Source organism: Aythya marila (genome assembly GCF_965140915.1).
Source record: "Aythya marila genome assembly, chromosome: 24".
Lineage (NCBI taxonomy): Eukaryota > Metazoa > Chordata > Aves > Anseriformes > Anatidae > Aythya > Aythya marila.
In genome coordinates, this window is record NC_139065.1 from 6,066,188 (window position 1) to 6,089,623 (window position 23,436).

The 23,436-nt window shown below is 63.2% G+C and overlaps 2 protein-coding genes across 4 annotated transcripts; one reads left to right on the top strand and one right to left on the bottom strand.

The window, feature by feature from the left end:
* Positions 1–111: 111 nt before the first annotated feature.
* Positions 112–4,231, top strand: LOC309887011 (uncharacterized protein). Its single transcript, XM_082778389.1, has 17 exons — positions 112–198; positions 289–364; positions 644–708; positions 795–876; positions 947–1,047; positions 1,277–1,372; positions 1,444–1,554; positions 1,836–1,927; positions 2,104–2,176; positions 2,427–2,537; positions 2,807–2,882; positions 3,145–3,209; positions 3,312–3,393; positions 3,477–3,577; positions 3,682–3,777; positions 3,850–3,960; positions 4,047–4,231. The coding sequence occupies exons 1-17, from the start codon at positions 163–165 to the stop codon at positions 4,140–4,142; spliced, it is 1,470 nt and encodes a 489-aa protein (XP_082634515.1). The 5' UTR covers positions 112–162; the 3' UTR covers positions 4,143–4,231.
* Positions 4,232–4,656: 425 nt separating this feature from the next.
* On the bottom strand, positions 4,657–9,885 carry EPS8L3 (EPS8 signaling adaptor L3). 3 transcript variants are annotated; one of them, XM_082778441.1, is made up of 20 exons: positions 9,822–9,885; positions 9,355–9,418; positions 9,163–9,236; positions 9,026–9,090; positions 8,767–8,922; positions 8,084–8,233; positions 7,926–7,999; positions 7,407–7,540; positions 7,219–7,322; positions 7,026–7,134; positions 6,874–6,938; positions 6,679–6,753; positions 6,421–6,569; positions 6,207–6,309; positions 5,924–6,111; positions 5,706–5,802; positions 5,490–5,600; positions 5,314–5,393; positions 5,074–5,206; positions 4,657–4,962 (listed from the first exon to the last, which is right to left on the bottom strand). In XM_082778441.1, exons 2-20 carry the CDS (start codon positions 9,393–9,395, stop codon positions 4,945–4,947), a joined length of 1,926 nt encoding a protein of 641 aa, XP_082634567.1. In that variant the 5' UTR covers positions 9,396–9,418; positions 9,822–9,885; the 3' UTR covers positions 4,657–4,944. The 3 variants fall into 3 exon arrangements, with proteins under 3 accessions (XP_082634567.1, XP_082634566.1, XP_082634565.1); XM_082778440.1 differs by having other exon boundaries at positions 5,314–5,600; positions 5,706–5,781; XM_082778439.1 differs by having other exon boundaries at positions 5,314–5,600.
* Positions 9,886–23,436: the final 13,551 nt, after the last annotated feature.

A 23,436-nucleotide genomic window follows, 5' to 3' on the forward strand; every position in this document is an offset into this window, starting at 1 on the left:
CGGGGGAAACTGAGGCACGGGGGGGCGGGGGCCGCTCGCGCTCCGGGGGGGAGGCGGGGAGGGGCAGGGGGAGGGTGCGGGGGAGGGGGGGGGCTCGGCCTCTCGGTGCCGCCCCCGCCCCGCCTCGTCCCGGCTGCCCCCGGCGCTGTCCCCGCAGTCGCCATGGTGGTCACGCTGGGCTACTGGGACGTCCGCGGGGTGAGCGGGGAGGGGGAAGGGTGCGGGGGGGGGGGGTCCTAATCCGGGGGGGCGCCGAGCGGGGTGACCGGCGCCGTGCTCTGCCCCCAGCTGGCCCACGCCATCCGCCTGCTGCTGGAGTACAGCGGGACCCCCTACGAGGAGCGGCAGTACAGCTCCGGGCCAGGTAGGGGGGGGCAGCACGGCCCGAGGAGGGGACCCCCGGCTGCCCCCCCCCCCGCCCTTCTGCGGCCCCCCCCGGCCCTGGAGCTTGGCCCTGGCTCGGTGCCTGCGGGCGGGGGAAGGGAGCCGGGGGGGGGGGGGGGGGTCTGCTCCCGGGGAGCCCCCTCTGCGCGTCCCCTGCCTCCTTGGTGCAGTGGGGGGAGCCGGGGGGACCCATCTCCCTGTGCCCCCCCCTCCCCGCTCCCCCCCCCGTTGCTCCCCCTATCTTCCTTTCCCTACCCAGCCCCAGACTTTGACCCAAGCGAGTGGACCAACGAGAAGGAGAAGCTGGGCCTCGATTTCCCCAACGTAGGTGGGGGCTGGGCAGGGGGTGGGGGCGCACGGTGGGGCTGGGGCCTTCCAGGACTGACCCCCCCCCCCGCTGCCTCCCCCAGCTGCCCTATCTCATCGATGGCAACATCAAGCTGACCCAGAGCAACGCCATCCTGCGCTACATCGCCCGCAAGCACAACATGTGTGAGTGCTGGGGGGGCTGCGGGGCGGGGGGGGTTTCGGGGGGGGGGCTGACGCCTGCCCCATCCCTCAGGTGGGGAGACGGAGGAGGAGAAGCTGCGCGTGGACATGCTGGAGAACCACCTGATGGATCTGCGCCTGAGCTTCATCCGGCTGTGCTACAACCCCGACTTTGTGAGTGCCATGGGGGGGGGAAAGGGGGACAGGACCCCCCCTGGGGTCCCTGGGCAGCTGGAGGCACGGGGTCATCACAAAACACACCGCGGCCTCTAATTGCCACTGCAAAGGTGCGCTGGGAATGGGCCCCTTCCTGCCTGGTCCTGGCCATGGGGCTGGGACCCCGGGGGCTGGAGGGGCTGGGGAGGGGGGGGTCCTGCACCAGCTCTGCCCCCCCTGTGCACAGGAGAAGCTGAAGCCGGCGTACCTGGAGCAGCTGCCAGGGAAGCTGCGGGAGCTGTCGCGGTTCCTGGGCTCCCGGGCCTGGTTTGCTGGGGAGAAGGTGGGTGCTGGGGGCTGGGGGGGCTGGGGCTTGGGGGTAGCGGTCTGACCCTACTGTTCCCCCCGCCGCAGCTCACCTTCGTTGACTTTTTGGCGTACGATGTGCTAGACCAGCAACGCATGTTTGTCCCCGATTGCCCTGAGCTGCAGGGCAACCTGGGCCAGTTCCTGCAGCGCTTCGAGGTGAGCGGGGACACCCCAGTGTCCCTGTGCCCATCCTTGTCCCATCCCTATCCCTATCCCTACCCCCGTCCCCATCCCATCCCCATCCCTGTTCCCATCCCCATCCCTGTCCCATCCCCATCCCTGTCCCATCCCTATCCTTGTCCCTGTCCCCATCCCTGTTCCCATCCCCGTCCCTGTTCCCATCCCCATCCCTGTCCCATCCCTATCCTTGTCCCTGTCCCCATCCCCGTCCCATCCCTGTCCCTGTCCCCAGTCCCCATGCCCTCTCCACCCTGTAGGCTCTGGAGAAGATCCGGGCGTACATGCAGTCGGGGCGCTTCATGAAGACCCCCATCTTCTGGCGGACTGCGCAGTGGTGCAACAAGAAGGAGTGACCGAGATGCATGCCCCCCACATGTGCCCCCCCCCCCCAGCCCCCTCCCCTGCAGAATAAAGCTGGGGGTCCGCACCCTCCCCTCTGTGTGCATGGAGCTGCCGTGGGGTGCTGGGAGGGGTGGGGACCCTGGGGACAGCTCCTGGGGGTGACGGCGCCCTCCTGCATCCCAGGGGGGTGGGGGGTTATCCCTCCATGCCCCCCCCGGATAAAGGGAGACGGGAGGGCCCCCGCGCACCCCCCGGGGTAATGAGACCCCCATGCACCGTGCGGGGGTGGAAGGGGCCCCCAGGACAGGGGCTGCTACTGTGCAGCTGGGGGGGGGGGGCAGAAGAAAAGAGACCCCCCCGTGCAGTCTGGGGCAGTGCAGAGCCCCCCCGGTGTGTGTGTGGGGGGGGGGGGGGGGGGGGGCGGCGCGGCGCACGCCCACCGTAGGGCCCAGGGTTGAGGCTGCGCCCGGCGGCCCCCACCGCACGCAGCCGCCTTCCCCTTTAAGGGCCCCCCCCCGCCAAACCGGAAGGCGAAGGTGAAGGGGAAGGGGGAGGGGGCGCGGGGGGACGCAGCGATCGCGGCCATGGCGGTGCTGGGATACTGGGACATCCGCGGGGTGCGTGGGGGGGACGGGGGGGGCTCCTCAGGGCCGGGGGGGGACCCTGATGCTGCTGGGGGGGTGTGAAGCCCCCCCCCCCCCTTTCAGTGCCTCGTGCTGTGCCCAGGGGTCCCTGAGGGTTTGGGGGTCCCTGTACGGGAGGGCGGGGGGGGCGTCCCCGGTGTGGTTGTTGGGGGGGGGCGTTAAGGGCTCTGCTCTCTGCGCTCTGCTCCGTGCCTCGGTTTTCTCCGTGGGGGGGCTCATTTCCGCCTTCCCCCCCTCCCCAGCTGGCTCACGCCATCCGCCTGCTGCTGGAGTACACCGAGACGCCGTACGAGGACAAACTGTACAGCTGCGGGGAAGGTGAGGGGGGGGCGGCACATCTCACACACCCCCCCCCCGACCCCCCTCACTGCTCTCCTGGGGCACGCGGCTGGGCCCCGCGCCCCGATTCCGCCACCGGGGGGGGTGATGTGCAATGGGGCTGGGGGGTGTCGGGGGCTCCCCCCAGCGCCTCTGCCCTCTCCCGAGACCCAAACGGAGGGGCTGTGTCTTGGGGGGGCATCCAGCTCCCCGCCCCACCGGGGGGGCACAGCACGGCCTCACCCCCCTGCTCTCCCCGCAGCTCCCGACTACGACAAGAGCCAATGGATCAACGAGAAGGAGAAGCTGGGGCTGGACTTCCCCAACGTAGGTGGCCAGGGGCTGGGGGGAGCCATGGGGGGGGCACTCCGCTCTGTGTCCCCTCCCTTGCCCCCCCCCAGCGTCCCCATACCCCGATGTCCCTTCCAGCTCCCCTACTTCATTGACGGCAGCACCAAGCTGACCCAGAGCAACGCCATCCTGCGCTACATCGCCCGCAAGCACAACATGTGTGAGTGCTGGGGGGCTGCGGGGCGGGGGGGGGGGGGCTCTGTTGGGTGGGGGGGGGGCCTGACGCCTGCCCCGTCCCTCAGGGCGGGGAGACGGAGGAGGAGAAGCTGCGCGTGGACATGCTGGAGAACCAGGTGATGGATTTCCGCATGAGCCTGGTCATGGTCTGCTACAACCCCGACTTCGTGAGTACCCCCTGGGGGCAGCAGGGTGTGGGGGGGTCATTTCGGGGACCCCACATGGGGGTCCCTGGGCGGCGGGAGCCACGGCCGCCCCCTTGCCCTCGCAGGAGAAGCTGAAGCCGGGGTACCTGGAGCAGCTGCCAGGGAAGCTGAAGCTCTTCTCCAACTTCCTGGGGGACCGCAAGTGGTTTGCGGGGGACAAGGTACGGCTGGGGAATGGGGCGGGGGGGTCATCCCCACGCTGCCCCTCACCGTGTGTGTCCCCCCCCCTGCAGCTCACCTTCGTGGACTTCCTCATGTTCGATGTGCTGGAGCAGAACAGCATCTTCGAGCCCAAGTGCCTGGAGCCCTACAAGAACCTCAAGGACTTCATGGACCGCTTCGGGGTGAGTATGGGGGGGCCGTGGGTGGGGACCCCTGAGGTCACGGCTCGGGGGGCAATGGGTCCCCAGCACTCCCCTTGATCCTGCAGGCCCTGGAGAAGGTCGCTGCCTACATGAAGTCCAGCCGCTTCCAGAAGATGCCCATCAACAACAAGATGGCCAAGTGGGGCAACAAGAAGGAGTAGGGGTGGAGGGGCTTGCTCCCCCCATACTGGGGCTGGGGGGCTCTGTAGGTGTGAGGACCCCAAACACAATAAATTGTAGAGCTCCAGCACCCTGAGTCCCTCCTGAATTTGTATGTGGGGGGAGGCACTGGACTTGGGCCCTCCCCATCTTGGGGGGCTTGAGGCCAGGGGCAGAGTGAGGTGGGAGGGGGCTGTCACCCTGCTGTGTCCCCGGCACCCCCTTGCTAGGGGTTCAGCTCCTCTGTGGGTTGTCCCCTCCGATGTCCCCGTGGGAAGGAGCCCTGGGTCCCCTCTCATTAGGGGGGGTGCTCATTAGCACAATCTGCCCACTAACAAGGTGGTGCTGGGGGGGGCTTTGTGCCCCCATGGGGACAGCCGTGCCCCTTGGGGACCCCTGTGAGAGGTGTCACCCCCAGCCCCTGCTGGGCTGGGGTGGTGTGGGGCAGGGGTATGGGCCCCCCATTTACACGCAGAGCCCGGTGCTGTCATTCTCTTTATTTTCCACAGCAGCAGCTCAGCCTTGCAGGGTTCGTGCGAGCCTTTCGCGGTGCGTGGCCCCCCCGGAGGGGTACCCGGCTTCCCCCCGGCTTCTGCAGAGCACATCTCCCCGGGGGAGTCCCTGGTGCCCCCCCAGCAGCTTCCCACCGCTGGTGCTTTTGGGAGGAATGGGTGCCCTAAGGGGCCGGGGAACCTCCTGCTGCCGGGCCCCCCCACTCCTGCAGGGCTGCCCCCCCCCGGGGCGCTCCGTCCTGGGGTGGCAGCAGGAGGATGTTGGGGACGGCGTCGGTGTGGTCCCTGGGGCTCAGTCCCTGGGGTTCATCTGTAGGGAGGGGAGAACAAGTATGAAGCGGGGAGCCCGGGGCTCGCCCCCCTGCTCCCTGAAAGCACCCACTGGGGGGGGCGTCACAGTGCGGGGGCTCGGGGGACGCACCCCCAGGGACGTCTTGACGGAGGAGAGCTTGAAGAGGACGCGTCGCCACTCCTCGGGGCAGACGGCGCGCAGCTCCTCTGGCGTCATCTGCAGCAGCTGGTGGCCCGACAGCACCCCGAGGCACCTCACCGTGCTGGGGACAGACAGACAGACCGTGAGGGGTCGGGGGGGCCTGGCTCAGCCAGGGGGGTGACCCCTCCAACGGGGGGCCACGCTCTGGGGACTCAGGGGACAGCGCACATCCGCGAGAAGCCCTTGTCCTTCAACCAGGCCGTCACCTCCGCTGGCGAGGAGCCCATGTGCAGGTTGGGGGGGCTGACCTGGGAGGGCGGACAAAGGGACAGAGGGTGGTGGGGTGATCCCTGCACCCCCCTCCAGGTGCTGTTGGTGTGGAGGAGGCACGAGGGGGGACCCACCTGGCTCCAGCCGTCCTCGTGCCCCAGCGGCTCCAGGATGTTGCTGGGGACGTAGCCCTTGTGCCCCATGCTGTTCTGCACCAGCCACCACTTCTTCTGCTGGTCCAGCACCTAGGGCAGGCGGTGACAATGCGGCAGCTCCCCCGACCCCCCCCACAGGGGGGGGTCCCGCTCTGATTCCCCAGAGAATACCCGCTGGGGGTCCCCAGTTTGTACCTCCAGCGTGTCCCCCATCCTGACACTCAGCTCCTGTGGGTTCCTGCCCTGAAACTCATACAGAGCCCGCGCCAGCCTGGGGGGGGGCGAAAAGGGCCTGAAGGAGGGGGGGGCAGCAGTGAGCACCCAGGGGTGCCCCCAACCATGGCTGGATCCCACCCAGCACTGTTGCTGCAGTACTGCCCCTACAGCATCCGTGGGGCAGTGGGAGCACTTACACCTGGCCAGGAATGTCCCCACGTCTGGGAACGTCCCCCCGGTTGGGAGTGCTCCCGTAGCCGGGAAGGCTCCCGTAGCTGGGCATGTCCCCGTAGCTGGGCATGTCCCCGTAGCTGGGAATGTCCTCGTTCCTATGGCCGGGAATGTTCCCATAGCTGGGGGTGTTCTTGTAGCTGGTGGCCAGTGACTGTGCGGGGAGCAGAGAGGGACGCGTGCTCAGAGCAAGGTGGGGAAACAGAGGCAGGCAGTGGGGTGTCTTTGCTGCCCCCCCATGCCCCATACCTGCTGCTGCTGCTGCTCTGGATTCATCATGGGTGGGGGCAGCCACCCGTCAGAGAAGGTGGGGATGTAGGGGGGCACCTGCTCGCTGTTGGGGTACTCGGCCCTGCCAAGGCGCAAAGGAGGTGGTGGTGGGCGTGCGGCCCCCAAAGTGGGGTGTCCCCAGCTGGGGGGTGCCGCTCGGAGCCCCCCTCGGTGGTGGAGGCCCAGAGCCCACCTGGTCTTGTTCCAGGCGATGCCCAGCATCTTCCAGGTGCTGTACTCGTGCGGGTGCAGGGTCTTCTCCAGCAGCTCCACCGCATCCGGGATCAGCAGCGGTGCATCCACCGCTGGCGCCAGTCTGGGGTTGGGGCAGTTATCCAGGACCTGGGTAACGGGCGGGGGGGCTCCCTCAGCACCCCGAGAGCTGCCCCAAAGGCAGGGTGCCGAGGGCAGCGCCTGGCTGGGTAGGGGGTCCCGCTCCTGGGGCACTTACGAAGGACAGGGTATCGAAGATGATGTGCAGCAGCTGGGCGGGGTCCGGGTTCTCTAGGTGCTGGTGGGTGATCCCCTGCGCAGAGAGAAATCACAGAGCGTGGCCCCGTGTGGCCCCCACCAGCCCCACACCCCCCGTAGCCCCAGCGAAGATGCCCCAGAGCCGTGGGGTCGTGTCCTGCCGGGTGGGACCTACCAGGAGGTTCAGGGCATATTTCACCTTCTGGAAAAAGTCCTTGTAGCTGGCCTCGGGTGGCAGAGCTAGAGGGGTGAAGAGAGGGGGGCTGGCACTGGGACAGCCCCCCAGCATCTCCCCACCACCCCCTGGCACAGCCCCCCCCTTCCCACCTTTGCTCTTCTTCTTCTTTTTCTGGTTCTTGGTGCTCATCAGGCTGAGGGCATCCTTCACCTGATTCACGAAGAGCTCAATGTCATCCAGCACGTGGTTGAGGACCATCTGTGGGAGCAGCATAGAAGTGGGTGAGCCGGGGGGGGCAATGGGGGGGGATGTGGGGATGGGGGTGCACAGGGTGCCACTTACCACATCTCGGTCGGTGTCGGACATGGTCTGGCCTGAGGGGTTGACCCAGGTGTTCTGCTGAGCGGCTGGTGCTGGGGGGTGGTCCCAGCTGCCCCCCCCTGCTCCTGGGGAAGATGAGACACACTTTAGGGGACCCAGATGTGCCCAGCACCCTCCCCACACCCTGACATGGCCCCCCCGGGACTCACTGTAGTCCAAGGAGGATGATCTGTGCTGGGGCGGCGCTGGAAAGGTGGGCTCTGGGGTGGCTGCCCACCGCTCCGGGGCTCTGTAGGGGGCTGACATGTACGGGGGGATCGGGTCGGGCAGGTCCGAAGGGGCCCTGGGCAGGGAGAGATGGGGGGGGGGGGCTGCTGAGGTGCCTGCAGTATGGGGCTTTGCCCCTGGCTATGGGGGTGCCGGGGGTCTGTACCCATGGGCAGGGGAAGGTGGGTGCTGAGCCAGGGGCTGGGGCAGCAGGGGGCCCACCCGCCAGGAGGGTGCTGGGGGGGTTACACCAGGAGGGAGGAAGGCAGGGGCAGAAGGGGCCCATGCCCATGGGGAGGGACCCTTTGGAGCAGGGTGGGGGGCAGTGGGGTCCTCCACCAGAAGGGAGAGCCCCCCCAGACCCTGCCACCTGGGGTCCCCCAGCCTGGGCTAGGGGCAGGCTTGGGGAGGGCCCAGCCTGGTTGCCCCCGTGGAGGGGGTGGGGGCACGCGCCCCCTTACCTGTGTCCGTACTGGTGCTGCTCCTCCTTGCACTGCTTCACCAGCTTCTCCAGGCTGCTCTTCAGCGTCTGGGCCTGGCACAGCCCCAATGCCGTCAGCCTCCCACCCTGGTGCGCAGCCCCCCCACCCCCCCCCCCAACCCCCGTGCCCTGTCTCACCCCGATGCGGTCGCACTGGAAGAGCAGGACGCTGGTGCTGGGGGGGCCCTGCTCCTGCACGCTGATGGCCAGCACCGAGTCGTAGCTGCAGGCATCCAGCAGGGCCGCGCAGTCCCGCACGCTGCCCAGCGGGTAGCTCTCCAGCTCCTCCTGCACACGGGGGCGCAAGGGGTTATAGGGGCACAAGGGGCAGGGAGCTGCAAGGGTTATCGTGGTGCAAGGGGCAGGGGGATTACAGCATTATTGGGGTGCACAGGAGAAGGTGGGTGTCAGGGTTATGCGGTGCCCAGCCAGGAGCAGGGGGTGAGGGGCATATCGGGCTCCTGGGGAAGGTGCCGTGAGGCAGGGCTGCGGGTGCCACGGCCAACGGGGTGCCAAGCTTATAGGGCTGTGATGGCAGGGGTACCAGGGTTATGTGGGGTGCCACAGGTGGGGGAATAAGAGATGTATGGGGGTGAAGAGTCCAGGGTAGGTTTCATGGCCAGGGTGGGTGCCAGGGACAGGGGGGCATCGGAAGGCTGATGCTTGTGCTGGGGTTGAGGGGAGTGCCAGGCATACAGGGGTGCTGTGGCTGGGGGAACACCGCGTTTATGGGGAGCTGGGTCCAGAATGGGGGGGTGCCAGGGTCGGTGCCTGCTCCTGGCTGGCTGCCAGCTTTTGGGGGTGCTATGGGCGCACTGTACCTTGCTCTCCACATCGCTCAGCACCAGCTCCTGGTTCTTGACCTGCAGGATGAGGTCCTGACCCCACACCCGGCCCTGGGCCTCCAGCGCCTTCAGGCGAGCCAGGCAGTCATCGGTGTTGCGGATGTCCCTGTCCAGCCGCATGGTGAGCAGGTGCTGGGGGGGGGGACACAGCACGGGGAGTCACGGGGTGCCATGGGGCGCCCGTCACCTCCCCACAGCGTGGGGCACCAGGGAGGCAGTCGGGGGGGGCTCCTACCTCCACATGGTGCTGGAAATTGCTTTGGGGTTTGAGCAGGCTCTGGCTGTAGTCCTTGCGCTGGTCTAGGGGGACACACAGGGTCAGGGGTGGGCACGCGGGGGGGAGCTGGGTTTCGGGGGGTTTCTGCTACTCACTGTAGATGCTTTTCCCACTGGGTCGGGCAAAGCTGTTGGAGCGGTGGAGGTGGGAGCTGTCTTCGGTTTCGCCCCTGGCCGGACAGACAGATGGCGGTGAGTCCGACAGTCCCACGGCCACTGTGCCCCGCAGCACGGCTCCCGCCTCCCCATCGCTGGGGGCGCGGGGCACCCACCCTGCTGGGCACTCACCTGGACGGGGGGCCGCTCCAGCGGCCAAAGGGGTCTCCCATCTTCTTGGGCAGCGATGGCAGCGCTGGTGGGGGGGGGAGAGGGGGGAGGCCGTGTGTGGCTGCTGGAGGGGATGCAGGCGGTGTGCTTGCCCCTGCCCCAGCCCCGTACGGGGCACCCGGTGTGGACCCAACTGGTTTAGGGCCACATAGGGTGGGCAGCGCCCTGCTGGAGTCCAGGATCTGGGCTCGGTCTGGGTGCGAGGTCCTGAGCCCACCACCCAGCAAGGTCCCCAGGTTGCTGTGTCACCCCCGTGGGTTCCCAAAAACATTGGTGGCCCAGGACCCACCCTGTGTCCATCCCCCCCCTCCCGCCAATGGTCACCAGCAGGACCCCTGCCCCATCCCAGCCTCGCAGGGTTCACCCAGTGGCCAGAGCCCCCCCTGTTCCCCCCCCGATCTGGGGGACACCCAGAGGTCCGAGCTCACCCCAATCCCGGTGCTGTTCCCTCGGGTGCCCGGGCTGGAATTGCACAGCTGAGGGTGGCACAGGGCAGGGGTAAGGGCTTGACGTCAGCACCACACCCGGCTGGTCTTTGCCCTAAGGCGTCTGCCTCGGGTTGGGGGGGGGGGGGGGAATAGGAAAACAGGGTGGTGGGTGTGAACACCTGGCACAAACAGCTGCCGCCACCCCGCTCACCCTGGGCATCCCTGGGGTACCTGCCCTGTGCCATGGGTCCCTTGCCTGGGGGGCACCTGGGGGGATGCAGCCCCCAGCAGGTGGGGTGCCCCCACACCCAGCCCAGGCTCCCCCCCGCCCCTGGGTGAGCCCGTGACGTCTCACGCTGCTGGCACCCAAGCCTTTCTCCCACAAACCGCTGCGCCTCTGCCCTCTGGGTAACCCTGGCCTGCCTGGCTTGGCCGAAACTGGGCAAGTGGAGGGGAACGGGTGGGGAGCCCTTCCCAGGTGCCAAGGAGGGGCCGGATCCGGCGTGCGGGTCCCCAGTGGTGACCCCGCAGCGTGGGGCTTCGTCCTTTGTCCATGGGCAGGCAGCCCTGCTAGGTCCCGGGGGGGTCTCCCCCTTGCAGGACCTGGCCCTGCTACCCCCCCCCTCCCCATCAGGGAGGAGACCCCCCTGCTCCAGCCCTGTGCTGTGCCACCACTGGTCCTTGGTGAGGTGGGCACTGGCCGGGCTGTGGCCAGGCACGTGTCCCTGTACCGGAGGGCGACACACCGTGCCTCCGTTCCTGGCGTGGAGCAGTGGGGCTTTGGGGTTTGGTTTGAGGCTTTTGGCTTCTCCGACCTGATCCTGATGCATCTGGGCCAGATAAAGGGGTGGCAGGGCTGCAGTCACTGTGTCCCTTTGACCCCCCCGACACTTCAGAAGAGGCCCTTGTCCCCACTGCCCCCCTCGCTCGGCTCCCCTCACCTTGGAGGACAGGTGGGAGCAGGGCAGGGGGCTGGGGGCGGCCCCAGGGAGCAGGGAGGGGTGCAGGGGTCGGGGTCGTGCCTCAGTTTCCCCGCGGCGCAGCCCGCAGCCCTGACCACCAGGGGGCAGCGCGGCCCCGTGCTCCCTGTCCCCAGAGGTCGCCCCCCCCCCCCCATTTCACGGCCCCCCGGACCTGCAGGGTCCCAGATGTGCCCGCTGCCAGCCCGGGTCCTGTCGGCCCCACTCTGCTCCCTGCTGCTGGGAGCGTTTGTGTGACACTTCTCAAGGGGGACACGGGTGTCCTGCTGTGGGGCATCACAGATCCCGTGGGAGGTTTGGGGCTACCGCCACCCCCTGCTATGCCAACCCCTCCAGTAGATAGAGACATGCAAGGTAAGGGGTTGTGTCTGTGTCCCCAGCCTCATTCTCCCTGTCCCCAAGGGGGAGGGGACCTAGAGGAGAGGGGGGGCACGGGGAGGGGGTTGGGGTACGGGGCAAAATGCCTCCCACCCATCCTGTGAAGCCCAGTTCTGCTCGGGGCAGCATACATGGTGTTTGGGATCTGCGGCCACCCAGGTGTGCCATCCCCATGACGCCCCCACTGCCACCAGCCAGCACTGGCTGCCCTGTGGCACAATGCCACTGCATCATGCAGCGGGCAGGGGGCCACCCAGTGACCCTTACTGGGCGCACTGTGGTGCCCCCTCCCACCCAGCCCGGCCCTGTGGTACCAGGCTCTGCCCTGGGGACTGTCCCCAGCGGTGGCCCTGGGGATGTGACGCGCCGTGGCGTTGCGAGGAAGCAAAGTCCCCACACTGGCCATAAACCCTGTGTCCTTTGGGCACTCATTAACCCAGGTGCCGGCACCACCCGGTCCCTGCCACAGGGGACACAGTGACACCGGCTCAGCCTTGGGTGCCAGCAGGGACAGGAGAGCAGCCCCCGGGGATTTATGTTGGGGGATTATTTCATCACTGCTTTATGGATTGTGAAAACCCCATGTGGGGTTTTTCTCTGGCAATGCCAATGCTGCCTCCCATCCTCTTGCCCCACACCTCCCAGTCACCCCGCTAGGCAAGCTGGGGATGGCATCAGCTGCAGCACTACTGTAAAATATTACGAAATGTGTTATTTTATTTTTTCTTCCCCCACCGACCGCCCTGGCTCCCAACCAGAGGTGTTTGCCAGTGCACAGCCCCGCTGGGCCCCGTCGCCCTTCCCCAGGCTCGGAAAGTCCCCAGGGACCAAAAGCATCCTTGGGAAGAGCCGAGAGCAGAGCTGGAGGCTCTTTCCCAGCCCAGCGGCCCTGAGCGGAGGCGGAGGATGGGGCAGAGCACAGAGTAAGGAGCTGGACTTGGCCACCGCTCCAGTGCCCGCCATCAGAAAACGCCATTTCCAGGCAACCCAAACAAGTTGGACTTGGAGCAAAACCTGGGGGCTGCTTTTTTGCAGAGGGACATTAGAAGCAGTGCTGGGTGCTGGTGGGGGCTGCTGCCCCCACATTCCCCTTCCTGGGGTCATTTTTGGGTTTGGAAACCCCCAGGTGTCAAAATGAGCAAAACCAGTGTGTTGGCCACAAGACACAGCGCTTTTGGGGAGGAAAAGGCCCCATCCTGCAGCTCCCACATGTGTCCCCCCTGCTAGGTTTTCAGTGTTGGCCTGTATTGCTGCGTAGGAGCCCCGAGGGAATTTTCTGCTCCAGACTAGGGGGTGGACATAGGCACATGCGAAGGGGACAGCCCAGGGGACACGTCCTGATCCCAGTGCGGGGATTTTCTCTTGCATCTGCTGAGGCTGCAGGGGCAGGATCCGGCCTCAGGGTTGGGGCAGACTTGGGGGTGTGCAGGCAGAGAGGGACAGCAGGGCTGCGGGTTCCGGGAAGGGCCGGTGACACATCGCTCCCGGCCAGGTGCCACCGGGGAGCAGCTGCGGCTCTGGTGGCTGGGTGCTGGCCAGCGGCGCTAACCACCGGCAGCCTGGGTCCGTCCCCACGTCAGCGAGGCGAAGCGCGGGATGGGCCGCGGTGTACCCGGACCTGCTGCCTAATTGCTGGGGACCGGCAGCTCCTCGTCATTTCACCGCCGGGCAGGGACGTGGGGGGCCGTTAACTCCTCGGGGGCTGGGAAACTGCATCAGACCTTTCTGCCTGGGCCAGAGGAGTGGCTTGGCATGGCTCAGCACAGCTCGGCATGGCTCAGTGTGCTGCTTGGCACAGCCCCCACGGCCGGGACGTCCCTGTCGGCGATGCCCAAATCCACCAAGTCCTCCTGCCCTCTGCGTGGCTTCTTCAGCTGCGGCAGTGACCATGTGCCCTAATGACCCAGCTGTCCTGGCAATGGGCTGGGATGCCATTTTGGGGTGAAAAGTGAAGAGATGCAGGGATGCTCAGTGATGCCTTGACATCACGGTCCCTGCTTGCTCTTCATGTCCTGCTGGCTCATTCCCCGCTGTCACCCTGGGCTGGGGCGCATCTGGTTCTCTTATGGTGAGTGTGTGGCCATGGTGACACTCCTGGGTCGCATCCTGCCTGGGCGGTGCTGGCGCCTGCACCGCATGGTTGCCACATGAGGGCATCATGAAGCTGGTGTAGGTGATGAGAGCTGGATCCCTGTCACCCCACTGTGGCCCTCTGCCCTGGGGGGTGCTGCCTCCCCTCCACCTTCATCCCCAGAGGGACCTCTTGGTCCAAACTACTCGCTCCTGTGAGTCCTTGGGTGGTGTTCCCTTTGCAGGAGCAGGAGGGCAGCTCCAGGGTGTTACTGGTGCACCAGCTTCCCCAGATCCCTCCTGCAGCATCCTCGGAGGCTTTTGAAAGCAACACCTGAGCAGCCTCCTCCTCTCCTCTCTGTTAACCCGCCGCCGCTGCTCCTCTTTCTCATTTCTGCAGGGTGCCCAAGAGGATGCTCGCAGGCGGCCGGTGTGCCAGAACAGCTGCACAGTTGGTGGCCCCCAGCTGAGCTGCAGAGACCTGGCTGGAGGCTGGTAATCTTCATGTGTTGAGGTTTTGCTCTGCAGAGGCCAAAAGGTAAAACAGCAGCCACGGAGCTGTGATGGCTGAGGAGTGCTGGGAGGCTGCGGGGCAGAGGGCAGGGACTGCTCGGGTCCCTCCAAGTCCCAGGCCGTTGTCCCAACCACCTAGGTGTGGTATATGACCCCTGGTGAAGGAGAAACCCATGGAAAAAGTTATATATTTATTTATTTTTTTTTTCCTCCAGAGAAGCAGCCAGACCCATGGCGTTGGCTGCACACCTGCAGAAAGCAGCTAGGTTTTGGGGTGAAGAAGGAAAACTGGCGTCCCTGGGGCCACCCTTGTGCCACCCCCCCATTGCTTCCCTACTCCCCTCTGACCACCATGGGTGAGGGAGGCTTCACCCCCCTGCCCCCAGATGAGGGTCAGAAGGCCCCCAAACCCACTGCTGGCGTAGCTGTACTCCCTGTGCCAGCAGCGAGGGGTTTGCCCTGGACCTGCAGCTGAGCCCCAGCACAGAGCAGCACCCGCAGACAGCGGCGGCACCCGGGGATTTCCAGAGGCGGTGGGAGACAAACGGGCAGTGGCAGCACATGGGTTTAATTAGAGGCGATGAGAGCATGCAAACGAGCAGGTTTCAGCCAAGCCGGGGGCGGCTGAGCTGCTGCAAATGGCTGCAGGCTCTGGAGGTGCTTCTTGGTGTTTCCCAGGCCCTGGAATAGTCGGGAGGATGGGTTTTGGGGGAAGCGGTGGGTGAGAGGTGCAGCGGGGGTGGGGGAGGGCGGGGGGGGGCAGAAGGGCAGAGCTCAGGGGTTGTCCATGCCCCAGGCTGTGCCCCTCCTGGGGACACAAGATCGTTCCCTGCTGTGCACAGTGTGGGGAAGCTTGAGCAGCACGGAGAGCTTGGAAGGCTTTTATTCTGCTTCCTGTTTGGTGTTTGGGATGAATCCCCCCACAGGAGGAGCTGGCATCTCCATGGCCACAGGCCCATCCCTTGCATCCCACCCCATTCCTCCTTATCCTTGCTGCCCAGCCTGGGGGTGAGCCTAACCTAAAAGCTTCTAACATGCCCCCTCCCTCCGAAGCAGCACCCTTCCTAGTAGCAGGACCTGGCCCTTGGCAGCATCCCAGGGATGCCAGGCACTTCCCTCTGCCCCTAAAACCCCACAAATTCAGAGGTCAGCAAAGTTCAGCCACCAAATCCCTCATGGTGTTGGCAGAGGAAGCAACCCTGCAGAGCCCGGGAGCCCCAGTGCTTTCCTCGAAGACAGTGAGTCAAACTTCTTGCCTGGGTGGAGCAGGCAGAGCCGGTCAGGGGACTTGGTCCCATTGCTGATGCAGCCTCGACATCTGATTTGCTTTCATGCATGGGTGAATGTGGCTGTGGCTGGGGGAGGATGGGGTGATGGTGCTTGCGAGGGGGTCTTTCCAGGAGCCCGGGTGGGTGATGAAGGCTGTGAATAAGGATGCAGCAGGCGATGCGAACATATGACTCTGAGCTGGTCGGGATGCAGAGGATGCAGCCAAAAAAGGCTGTGACCAGGCAACGCTGTGTTTAATTGCAGTAAGTGCTTCCCTTCCCCAAAATATGAGGGGACCCTACTGGTGACGCGCTCTTCTGCGTCAAAGCCCAACGTGGCCTCGTGGTCGGTGTGTTGAGCCTAGGGCTGCTGAGAGCAGGGACACATGGGGACCGTGCCACCAAGCACGTGGGTGCAGCGTGCACCGGGCTGACACTTGACCAAGTAATGCTGGAGGAAATTGTGAAAGGGCAGCCAGATGCCGTCTGCATCGAGAAGTGGAAGAAGTGGTGTGAGCTGTGGGGAATCCACGCCAGGAGGTTCCCACAGTGTCACCGGGGCAGGACAAGGGAAGGTTGAGCCGGGCGCATCAGGGATACACCTTCCATGGGGAGTCACTTGGGTCTGGTGTGTCCTTGGAGGTTGGAGGAGCTGGGTCTGTAGTGGGTTTACGTGGCAAGGTTTTGGTAGTGGGGACCATAGGGGTGGCTTCTGTGAAAAGAATCCAGAAGCTGCCCCATGTTAGATAAAGGCCCTGCTGCTCGCCAAAGCTGGGCCCATAAGCGATGTTGTTTGTGTCTCTGAGAGCATATTTAAGGAAGAAAAAACACTGCCACACAGTAGCTGACAGAGGGAGGAGTGAGAAGCAGCCCTGCAGCCCTCCAAGGTGAGTGCAGCAGGAGGCCAGGAGGTGCTCCAGGCAGGCAGCAGCAGTTCCCCTGCGGCCTGTGGAGAGGCCCCTGGTGGAGCAGGCTGTCCCCCTGCACACATGGGTCCCACAAGGAACAGATCTCCACGCTGCAGCCTGTGGAGGAGCCCCCGGTGGAGCAGTGGATGTGGCCTGGAGGAGGCTGCAGCCCATGGAGAGCCTCCACAGGAGCAGGCCCTGGGCCAGAGCTGCAGCCCGTGGAGAGGAGCCCACGTGGAGCAGGGAGTCTGGGGGGAGCTGCCGCCCACCCATGGGGGACCCATGCTGGAGCAGTTTGCTCCCTGTGCTACAGAGCCTTGCTTGAAGAGCTGCTGCCTGTGGGCAGCCCCTGCAGGGTCACTTCGGGAAGGACAGCATCCCATGGGAGTGACCCACGGGGAGCAGGGGCAGGGAGGGACCAAGAAGGAGCAAAAGAGATAAAGTGTCAGGGACTGACCACAGCCCCCGTTCCCCTGCACCCCTTTGGGGGAGGAGGTGGAAGAGGGCGGATGTCAGGAAGGTGTTTTTAGTTTTAGTTTCTCACTGCTCTAGCTTGTTAGAAATAGGTAATAGATTACATTAATCTCCATCTGTTGAGTCTGTTTTGCCCATGACGATAACTGTTGAGTGATCTTCCCGTCCTTATCTCAACCACTGATTCCTTTCCATCGAATTTTCTCCCCCTTTCCCTTTGAGGTGGAGGAGTGAGGGAGTGGTTGTGGTGGAGATCAGCTGCCTAGCTGAGTGAAACCACCACATGGTCAAAGCTGGTTGCAGAAAGGGGGCAGAACTGGAGAGGTGAAACAGCAGTGGGGCGGTGAGTGTGTGAACCCAAATCTCACCTTCTTTCCTGCTGCTCTCACCATCAGGTGGCATCTCCTGCACTTCCCGGTGCTCCCTGGTCCAGGATGGGTGCAGACACCCATGGTCCCCAGTCCCCCTGTGCTGCTTCCAGACCAGTGCAGCTGGGGTTTACTGGGGACATGCGGCTGCTGAGTGGACACATATGGCTGTTTTTTCCCTGAAAGGCAAGTGCTTCCTGCCAGAAAAATGTCATTCCATCGATAAATACTCAGAATGGAAAAATGTTTGACCTTCCCTATTGTGTGACTTCCATGGGAAGTTGGCCAGGGAATAGAAGGAGCTGGCTCCCAGTCTTATTCAGCCCAGTGCAGCTTCTGCTGGACACCAGGAGGGACGTGTGCCTGGATGCCATGAGCATCCAAGACCTTTTGCCAGCCAGCAAGGGCCTGATCAATGTCCTAAAAATGCTCTGTGTAAACTGTTATAAAAGATTCTCCAAACCTCTGAGGACTTGGATGCTCACTCTGTCTTTTTTGGCACATCTCAATCTGTCTTATCTGCAAGACCCAAGCAACTTCTTCAGAATAGACCAAAACAAAAGCTGGTGTTTTTTTCTCCTTGTTTGGAAGGCATTTGCTGTCTGTGGAACTGAAAGACATGGCAAAGGTAAGAGAATAGCAAAACCAGGTGGTTAACCAACTGTTTAGAAGATAACTACAAGTCACCAGGCTTCTCATCAGCAAGGGCTGAATATGCCAACAGGGCTGGGAAAGGAGCTTAGGATTTGATGTCTTCCAGTTGCTTGTGCATGAAGATGCTTGAATGTCTCACCTCTGCATCCAGGCACTGGGAGACAGGGGATGGATCATGCCAGCCCGGCCAGAGGACCATGGAGGCCTCCAGAGGTGCCTCCAGGAACTTCCTGGAGCCACTAAGTGTCTGTGTCACTGCTATCATGGGACATAGGTGGTCCTAGAGCGATACGTGTGTCTGAGCTGGGCCTCACACCGGACTGATGCTGGTGCCTGCAGAGTGCCTGCTGGTGCCTCCCTGGTCTTTGCCAGTCTGCTTGGAGATGCCTTGGCCAAGGCTGGCCCATGGGACTGCAGAGAGCTGAGCCTAAAGGGGAGCTCTGAGCTGTCTCAGTCCCTGCCAGCAAGAGATGTCCACAGACGTGCTGGGGTTCAGGTGCCCTCAAGGTGATGTCCAGAGCAGTGCTGCAGGATGCTCCTCGAGCCTCTCTGGGAGATGCCACACAGGAGGGCTATGCAGAGGGTGCCAGCCAGGATGGCTTATGCACACGGGCACTCCAGCCCATAAAAAGGCTTCAGCATCTGGCTCCAGATGCTGAAATTGGGCGACTGCTAGAAAATGTCAGCTTGCACTGAAAAAAATAATAAAGCAGTATGCTTCTAGCTTTCAGGGTGGTGCAAAGCCAGACATCAAGAACACAGACTGCGAAGTCCTGGGGCCATGGGCAATCTGGGGCAGGCTGAGGAGCAGCAGATGGAGAGGAAAGCCCAGTTCTACAGCAGCTCAGACCCCATAAACGATGCTCCATACGGCACCATCCTCACTGTCGCCTTCGCAGATAGCTTTTTTGGCTACCAGGCTGGTTATTTATAACTCTCCCCTTTTGTTTTTATTTGTGAGCAATAGCTCATGGCTGCAGGGAGGACAGATACAGCCAGCCCCGGCACGCAGGATGCAGCCACTTCTCAGAAGAACGGAAAAGGGTTTGCAGGTCCCAGCTGGGGACACCAGCCCCAGGGAGGGGACACCACCCCATGGGACACACAGCACAGGTGTCTCTACACACAGCAAGGTGGCACCCAGCTCCAGGTCTCCCCAGGACCCAAGGGTGACCCCGTGCCAAGAAAAGGGGGCTTGAGGTGAATTTGACCTGCAGTCCTGCTTGCCAGAGGGGTTAAATCTCCTCCTCTGCTCCTGGGAATTGCTGGCTCCCTTCCAGCCTGCATAAGCCTGTTTTGCCTGCCAAAGTCCCACTCAGGGTGCTGACTGCGGTTGCAGGTTTTTTTGGCTGTAAACAGCGCTGCTCAGTGGTGTGGGGCAGCTGCGTGTCTGCCTCTGGCACCGCTCCACAGCACGGGGCTGCTTGAGTGGCACTGATGGAGAGAAAAAGCTGTGATGGGGGAATATTCTCTGTTTAGGGCTTTTCACGCTATCTCCAGGTATTTTGATAATATTCATTAATTATGATCTGGCAAGAGTTGCCTCCCTTTTGCTGGGACAGACACCAACCATGGAGCAGGCGCTCAGCAGCAGCTCCACACTGCTCCCTCGCATGGCGTGGGTTTGCTCTCCAGTGGGAGCACAGCAGTGGCCCCAGTTCCTGCCACTGATTTGGGCTCATTTCTGCCACAATCCCTTGGAGGGATGGTGCTGGCGCTGGTGGGGATCTGTGGCCACGGCGAGAACGGGATGCACGGGTCAGCGGTCGCTGTGTCTGGCCAAACCCTGCTGCTGGCTATTTTGAAACACACGTGGGGACTCACTGCCTGGCTTGGTTTTCCCCTCCCTGGCCTCATCACCCCAAACATTTGGGGCAAAGGAAGAAGTGTGCTGCTTCTCACCAGGGTTTTGCTGGCATCACCTTTGATCCCTGGGAAGGACTTGGGATGAGAGTGGGGTGGGAGCAGTGCCCAGCTTGCCGGAGGGGTTAAATCTCCTCCCTGCTCCCCAGACGAGCCAGCTCCCTTCCAGCCTGAGTAAGCCCATCCTCGCCCCTGCCAAAATCCTGCTCGGGAACGGCACAGACCAGGGAATGCGCCTAGCATAACACAGCCTTGAGTAATCGATACCAGCACCCCAAGTGCAGGGAGCAGAAGTGTTCCCCCAAATCCCCCCAGACCCATCTGGGGGTGAGCACCCAACACCTCTGTGGCTCCACTGGCAGCTCTGGCACCAGCTGGGTGAGAGAGGTGGGAGTTTTGCCTTTGCTTCCCTTATTCTTTGTTTTTATTTTTTATTTTTTTATTTCTGACTCATCTCGGATGGTTGCCGGGAGGAAACTAGAATAAAAAGGACCTCAAACATCGTTTGTATCAGCTAAATAAAAACCCTCCCAAATATGCAAGGAGGAAAGTAAACCAGCTGCTGGGACCGCCCAGGACAGAGCTGCTTCTCCTTCCCCTGGTCTCATTCCTATGGAGGAGGAAAACTAAATCTTTCCTCTTTCTTCCAAGCCACAGCTGTTTTCCTGCTCTGCAAGTGCAAAGCCAGGCCCAGAGCTGCTCACACGCTGGGGGGCAGAGGTGATGCTTGGCAGCCCCATGCAACCTCCAGTACCCTGAAGGCATCTAACCCCAAAACCCAAGGGATGCAGCACCATAGGGCTGCCAAACAGGGCTGGCAACCTTCAACGATGGGACTGGAGTGGGATGTGCTGGAGAGGAGGCTGTCACATTAATGAAGGCAATCCATTAATAAGGGTGTCTCAGAGATGAGGGTTCCCTGTTAACAGAGGCGTTGTCGAGCCAAAGTGGACCTGGAGATGAGGGTGCCCCAGAACCACGTGTACCCAGGGACAAGGGTGTCCCATTAAGATTTCCTTGGAGGTGAGGGGACACCAGAGGTGAGAGTGCCCCATTAATCCGGGACCCCTGGTGACATGAGCACCCCGTTAATGTGGGTGTCCCTGCATGGCCCTGGCCCGTTGGGCTACTGAGAGGGTGTCAGATGGGGGGGGGAGTCCCTTTTCCTCCGCCAGGTCCTCTTTGCTGGCCAAGTGTGACTCAGCAGCGGAGCCTGGCTGGAATGCATGAAGCCCAGGGGGAAACAGTCTGAAAGCAGTGTGCTGTGTGTGGGGAGGTGTGATCCGTGCCTCCAGCACGCCAAGCATCCCCCAATGCAGCCACCTGCTCCAGAACCACTGGGGACGGATCCTGCTCATGGCCCCGTCTCCCAGCCCAGCCCTGGGAGCTGTAGGTGGGCATAGTGCTGCGTTCACCCCCCCGGTGCTTGCTTCTTCCCAGGAATTACCCCCCCCTCTCCCAGCCTGCCCAGCAAACCCCCTCCAGGATCCAGTTTTCCCTTTCCAGAGGGGAGAAAACTGCTTGGCTGATGCTCAGCCACTTGGGTCCAGGTGAATCCTGGGAGCTAATAGAAAACAGTGGGCAAGTGTTTGCCCTGGTACTGGGAAGGATAAATTTGCCTTCCAGGCTCAGTAAATGATTTTTTGGAGAGAAGGAGGGAGGCTGCTGGGCTCCTGTCCCAGTCCTGCTCCTAAATCCTATCCATCTTCTCTCAATTGCAATAACAGCTCAGCTCCTGCCCCGTGCCTTGTGCCAGGTGCCGTATGAAGAGGAGCTAGCGATTTGTTTGCACCTTTTGGGGCTCTTTTTCTTCTGAAACCTGCAGTGTGGAGATGGTCCTGCTGCAGGTGCCTCCTGCCCTGGCTGTGGGCACCGTGGGCAGGATGCTCAGCACCAGTCTGTCCCCTCAGCGCCTGGGCCAGGTGTTGGGCTCGGTGTGCTGGGGACAGGGGCAGCACAGTGGCACCAAGGCAGGAATGGGGAATGTGCTCCCTCCCCGCTGCCTCTGAGTCACCAGTGTCACCCGTTGTCACCACGCGGCTGGTGGGGTGTTTGGGGGGGAGGATGGCAGTCAGGCGTTTCCTCGAGGTCTCCCCTCTGCTTTCCGGTCCTGCAGTGTCTCAGCGGCTCCGTCAGCAGCCCCGAGCACTCTGCCTCTGAGGGTTTTGGTCCAAACAAAACCTTCACCTAGGGAACGGGATGGGGAGCAGGGTGAAGCACCTCCGGGGGTGGCACAGGCACACGTGCTTCCCATCCCTGCTCCTTGCAAACCTTCCCCCAAAAAGGGATGTCAGCCCATAAGTGGCCCCAGTTTCAAACTGCATTTTTCCATCTGGGGCGGGGGGAGGCAGAGCAACCCCATGGCTTCCCTGGGGTTCGGCTGGTTTGTTTGTTTTTTCCCCCTGAAGCAAAGGTGCTGCTTTTGGGGTCAAACATTTTGTGGTGACGTTGAGCCCCAGCTACACGGGGAAGGGATGGGGCGAAGGCAGCGTGCCCTGGAGCTTTCAAGCAACCGCCCTGATGCTGGGGAAGAGGAACCAGCAGCTTCACATTGGCCGGGCATCCCTGGGGATGGAGATGGGCCCTGGCCCAGCACTGTGTCATGCTCCCTGGAAAGAATTTGTTTTCCTTCTCATTAACTGGCATTTCCCTTCCTGTGCTTGCCTGTTGGCTGTGCTGGCATGGGGCTGGCTGCGGGGGATGCTCAGGGAGCGTGGGGGTGTCTCCAGTGGATGGAGGGGGGGAGGGACATGATCCACACGGAAACCACAAACGGTTTCGATGTGTTTATTAGCCCAGGCTCGACTTCCCCTGCCCCTGTTTCCCAATGCTGGCCACTGCATTGCAAAGCCGCTCAGCTCAGCTCTGTGCGTGCTGAGGACATAGGGGGGACGCGGCACCCACAGGAGCACGGTGGCAACCTGGGGTGCCCCAGGGACATGGCAGAGGTGGGCTGGGGAGGTGGATCTCAGCTATGGCACAGCTTTGAGCTACATCCCCTTGTCCCCATATCTATCCTCCCATCCTTGTATTTGTCCCCATGTCCTGCGGATGGGGGAGCAGAGTCAGGGCACCTCGTGGCTGGAAGGCTCATCATCGCTTGCTGTCGTGGAAAGGGTGAATGGTGCTGGCCCTGGGTCACACTCTCTCCCCGAGGAAAAGCCCGGGCAAAGGTTATTTCTTTATAAAAGATGCTTTTCCTTCCTCATCAGGAGCATGTGGTGATGAGGTCATGGAGCGCCTCGGCTCACAGCAGGACGTGCTTCCAGCTCCGCGTCATCCCCTCTCCAGGGCCATGTTGAGCTTGTTCTTGGCTGGGCCCCTCCAAGCAGGCTGGGGGGGGAGCTTTCTCCTGCCTCTGCCCCAAACCAGTGGTGCTCAGTCTGTGCCCCTCCAGCCCCACTTTCCTCCTGGCCAAGTGACCACATCCTGAGCCTGGCATCTGGCTGCGTCCTCTGCTCCCGCGGGGCTTCCCAGAGCAGCCTCTGCGTCCCACGGGCGAATGTGGCTTCGCCTGGAAAATCAGACACAGATGTGGCTGAACCACGGCTGCTGCAGCTCCTCCGAGCAGGGACAAGGCCCAGGAGGGTTTGGGGGGGAGCTGGGAAAGGTTTGGGGGCATAGGGACAGCAGGAGAGACCTGCTGGTGGCCGGGACCTCAAAGCTCCTGGTAGGGTTTATCTCATCAGGGAGTGTGGGCTGGGGGGGCCGTGTCCCCTCCACAGCTGGGTGATCCCCAAAGGGGTTGAGGGGAGCACCCAGGTCCCCCATCATTGGCCTGTGGGGTGGTGCCACTGCCTTTGGCTGAGCAAAGCCCTGTTTCTTTGGCTATGCTTAAGAGCCCAGCAAAGCCTCCATCTTGGCCTGGCAGCCCCGTGGTGGAAGGTCAGGGGCCAGCTCCCTTTTGATTAGCAGCTGGCTTCCGTCTTGGGATGGTTTTCTGAGAAACGAGTTGATTTGGGGCAGAAGAAAAGTCCCCCCCAGCTGATGGGACAGTCGTGCTGGGGGGAGGCTGTGAGTTTTGTCAGAAGGGGGCTGCTTGGTGAGGCCAGGGCCCACCTCCCCGGGTGTGCGGGGGGCTGCCGGCCCCGCTTGGGGCAAACTGGCGGGGAGCTGTGGGGCGGCGACCGCACGCTAAT

What these genes read in the sequence shown, in the direction of transcription:
- LOC309887011 (XM_082778389.1), top strand. Translation starts at nt 163, where the DNA reads ATGGTGGTCACGCTGGGCTACTGGGACGTCCGCGGG. An exon ending in ACTGTACAGCTGCGGGGAAG is followed by an intron (nt 2,883 to 3,144) that starts GTGAGGGGGGGG and finishes CTCTCCCCGCAG; the next exon opens with CTCCCGACTACGACAAGAGC. An exon ending in ACTTCATGGACCGCTTCGGG is followed by an intron (nt 3,961 to 4,046) that starts GTGAGTATGGGG and finishes TTGATCCTGCAG; the next exon opens with GCCCTGGAGAAGGTCGCTGC.
- EPS8L3 (XM_082778439.1), bottom strand. Translation starts at nt 9,395, where the DNA reads ATGGGAGACCCCTTTGGCCGCTGGAGCGGCCCCCCGTCCAG. An exon ending in TCCAGTGCGACCGCATCGGG is followed by an intron (nt 8,000 to 8,083) that starts GTGAGACAGGGC and finishes GGGCTGTGCCAG; the next exon opens with GCCCAGACGCTGAAGAGCAG. An exon ending in AATATGCCCTGAACCTCCTG is followed by an intron (nt 6,754 to 6,873) that starts GTAGGTCCCACC and finishes CTCTCTGCGCAG; the next exon opens with GGGATCACCCACCAGCACCT.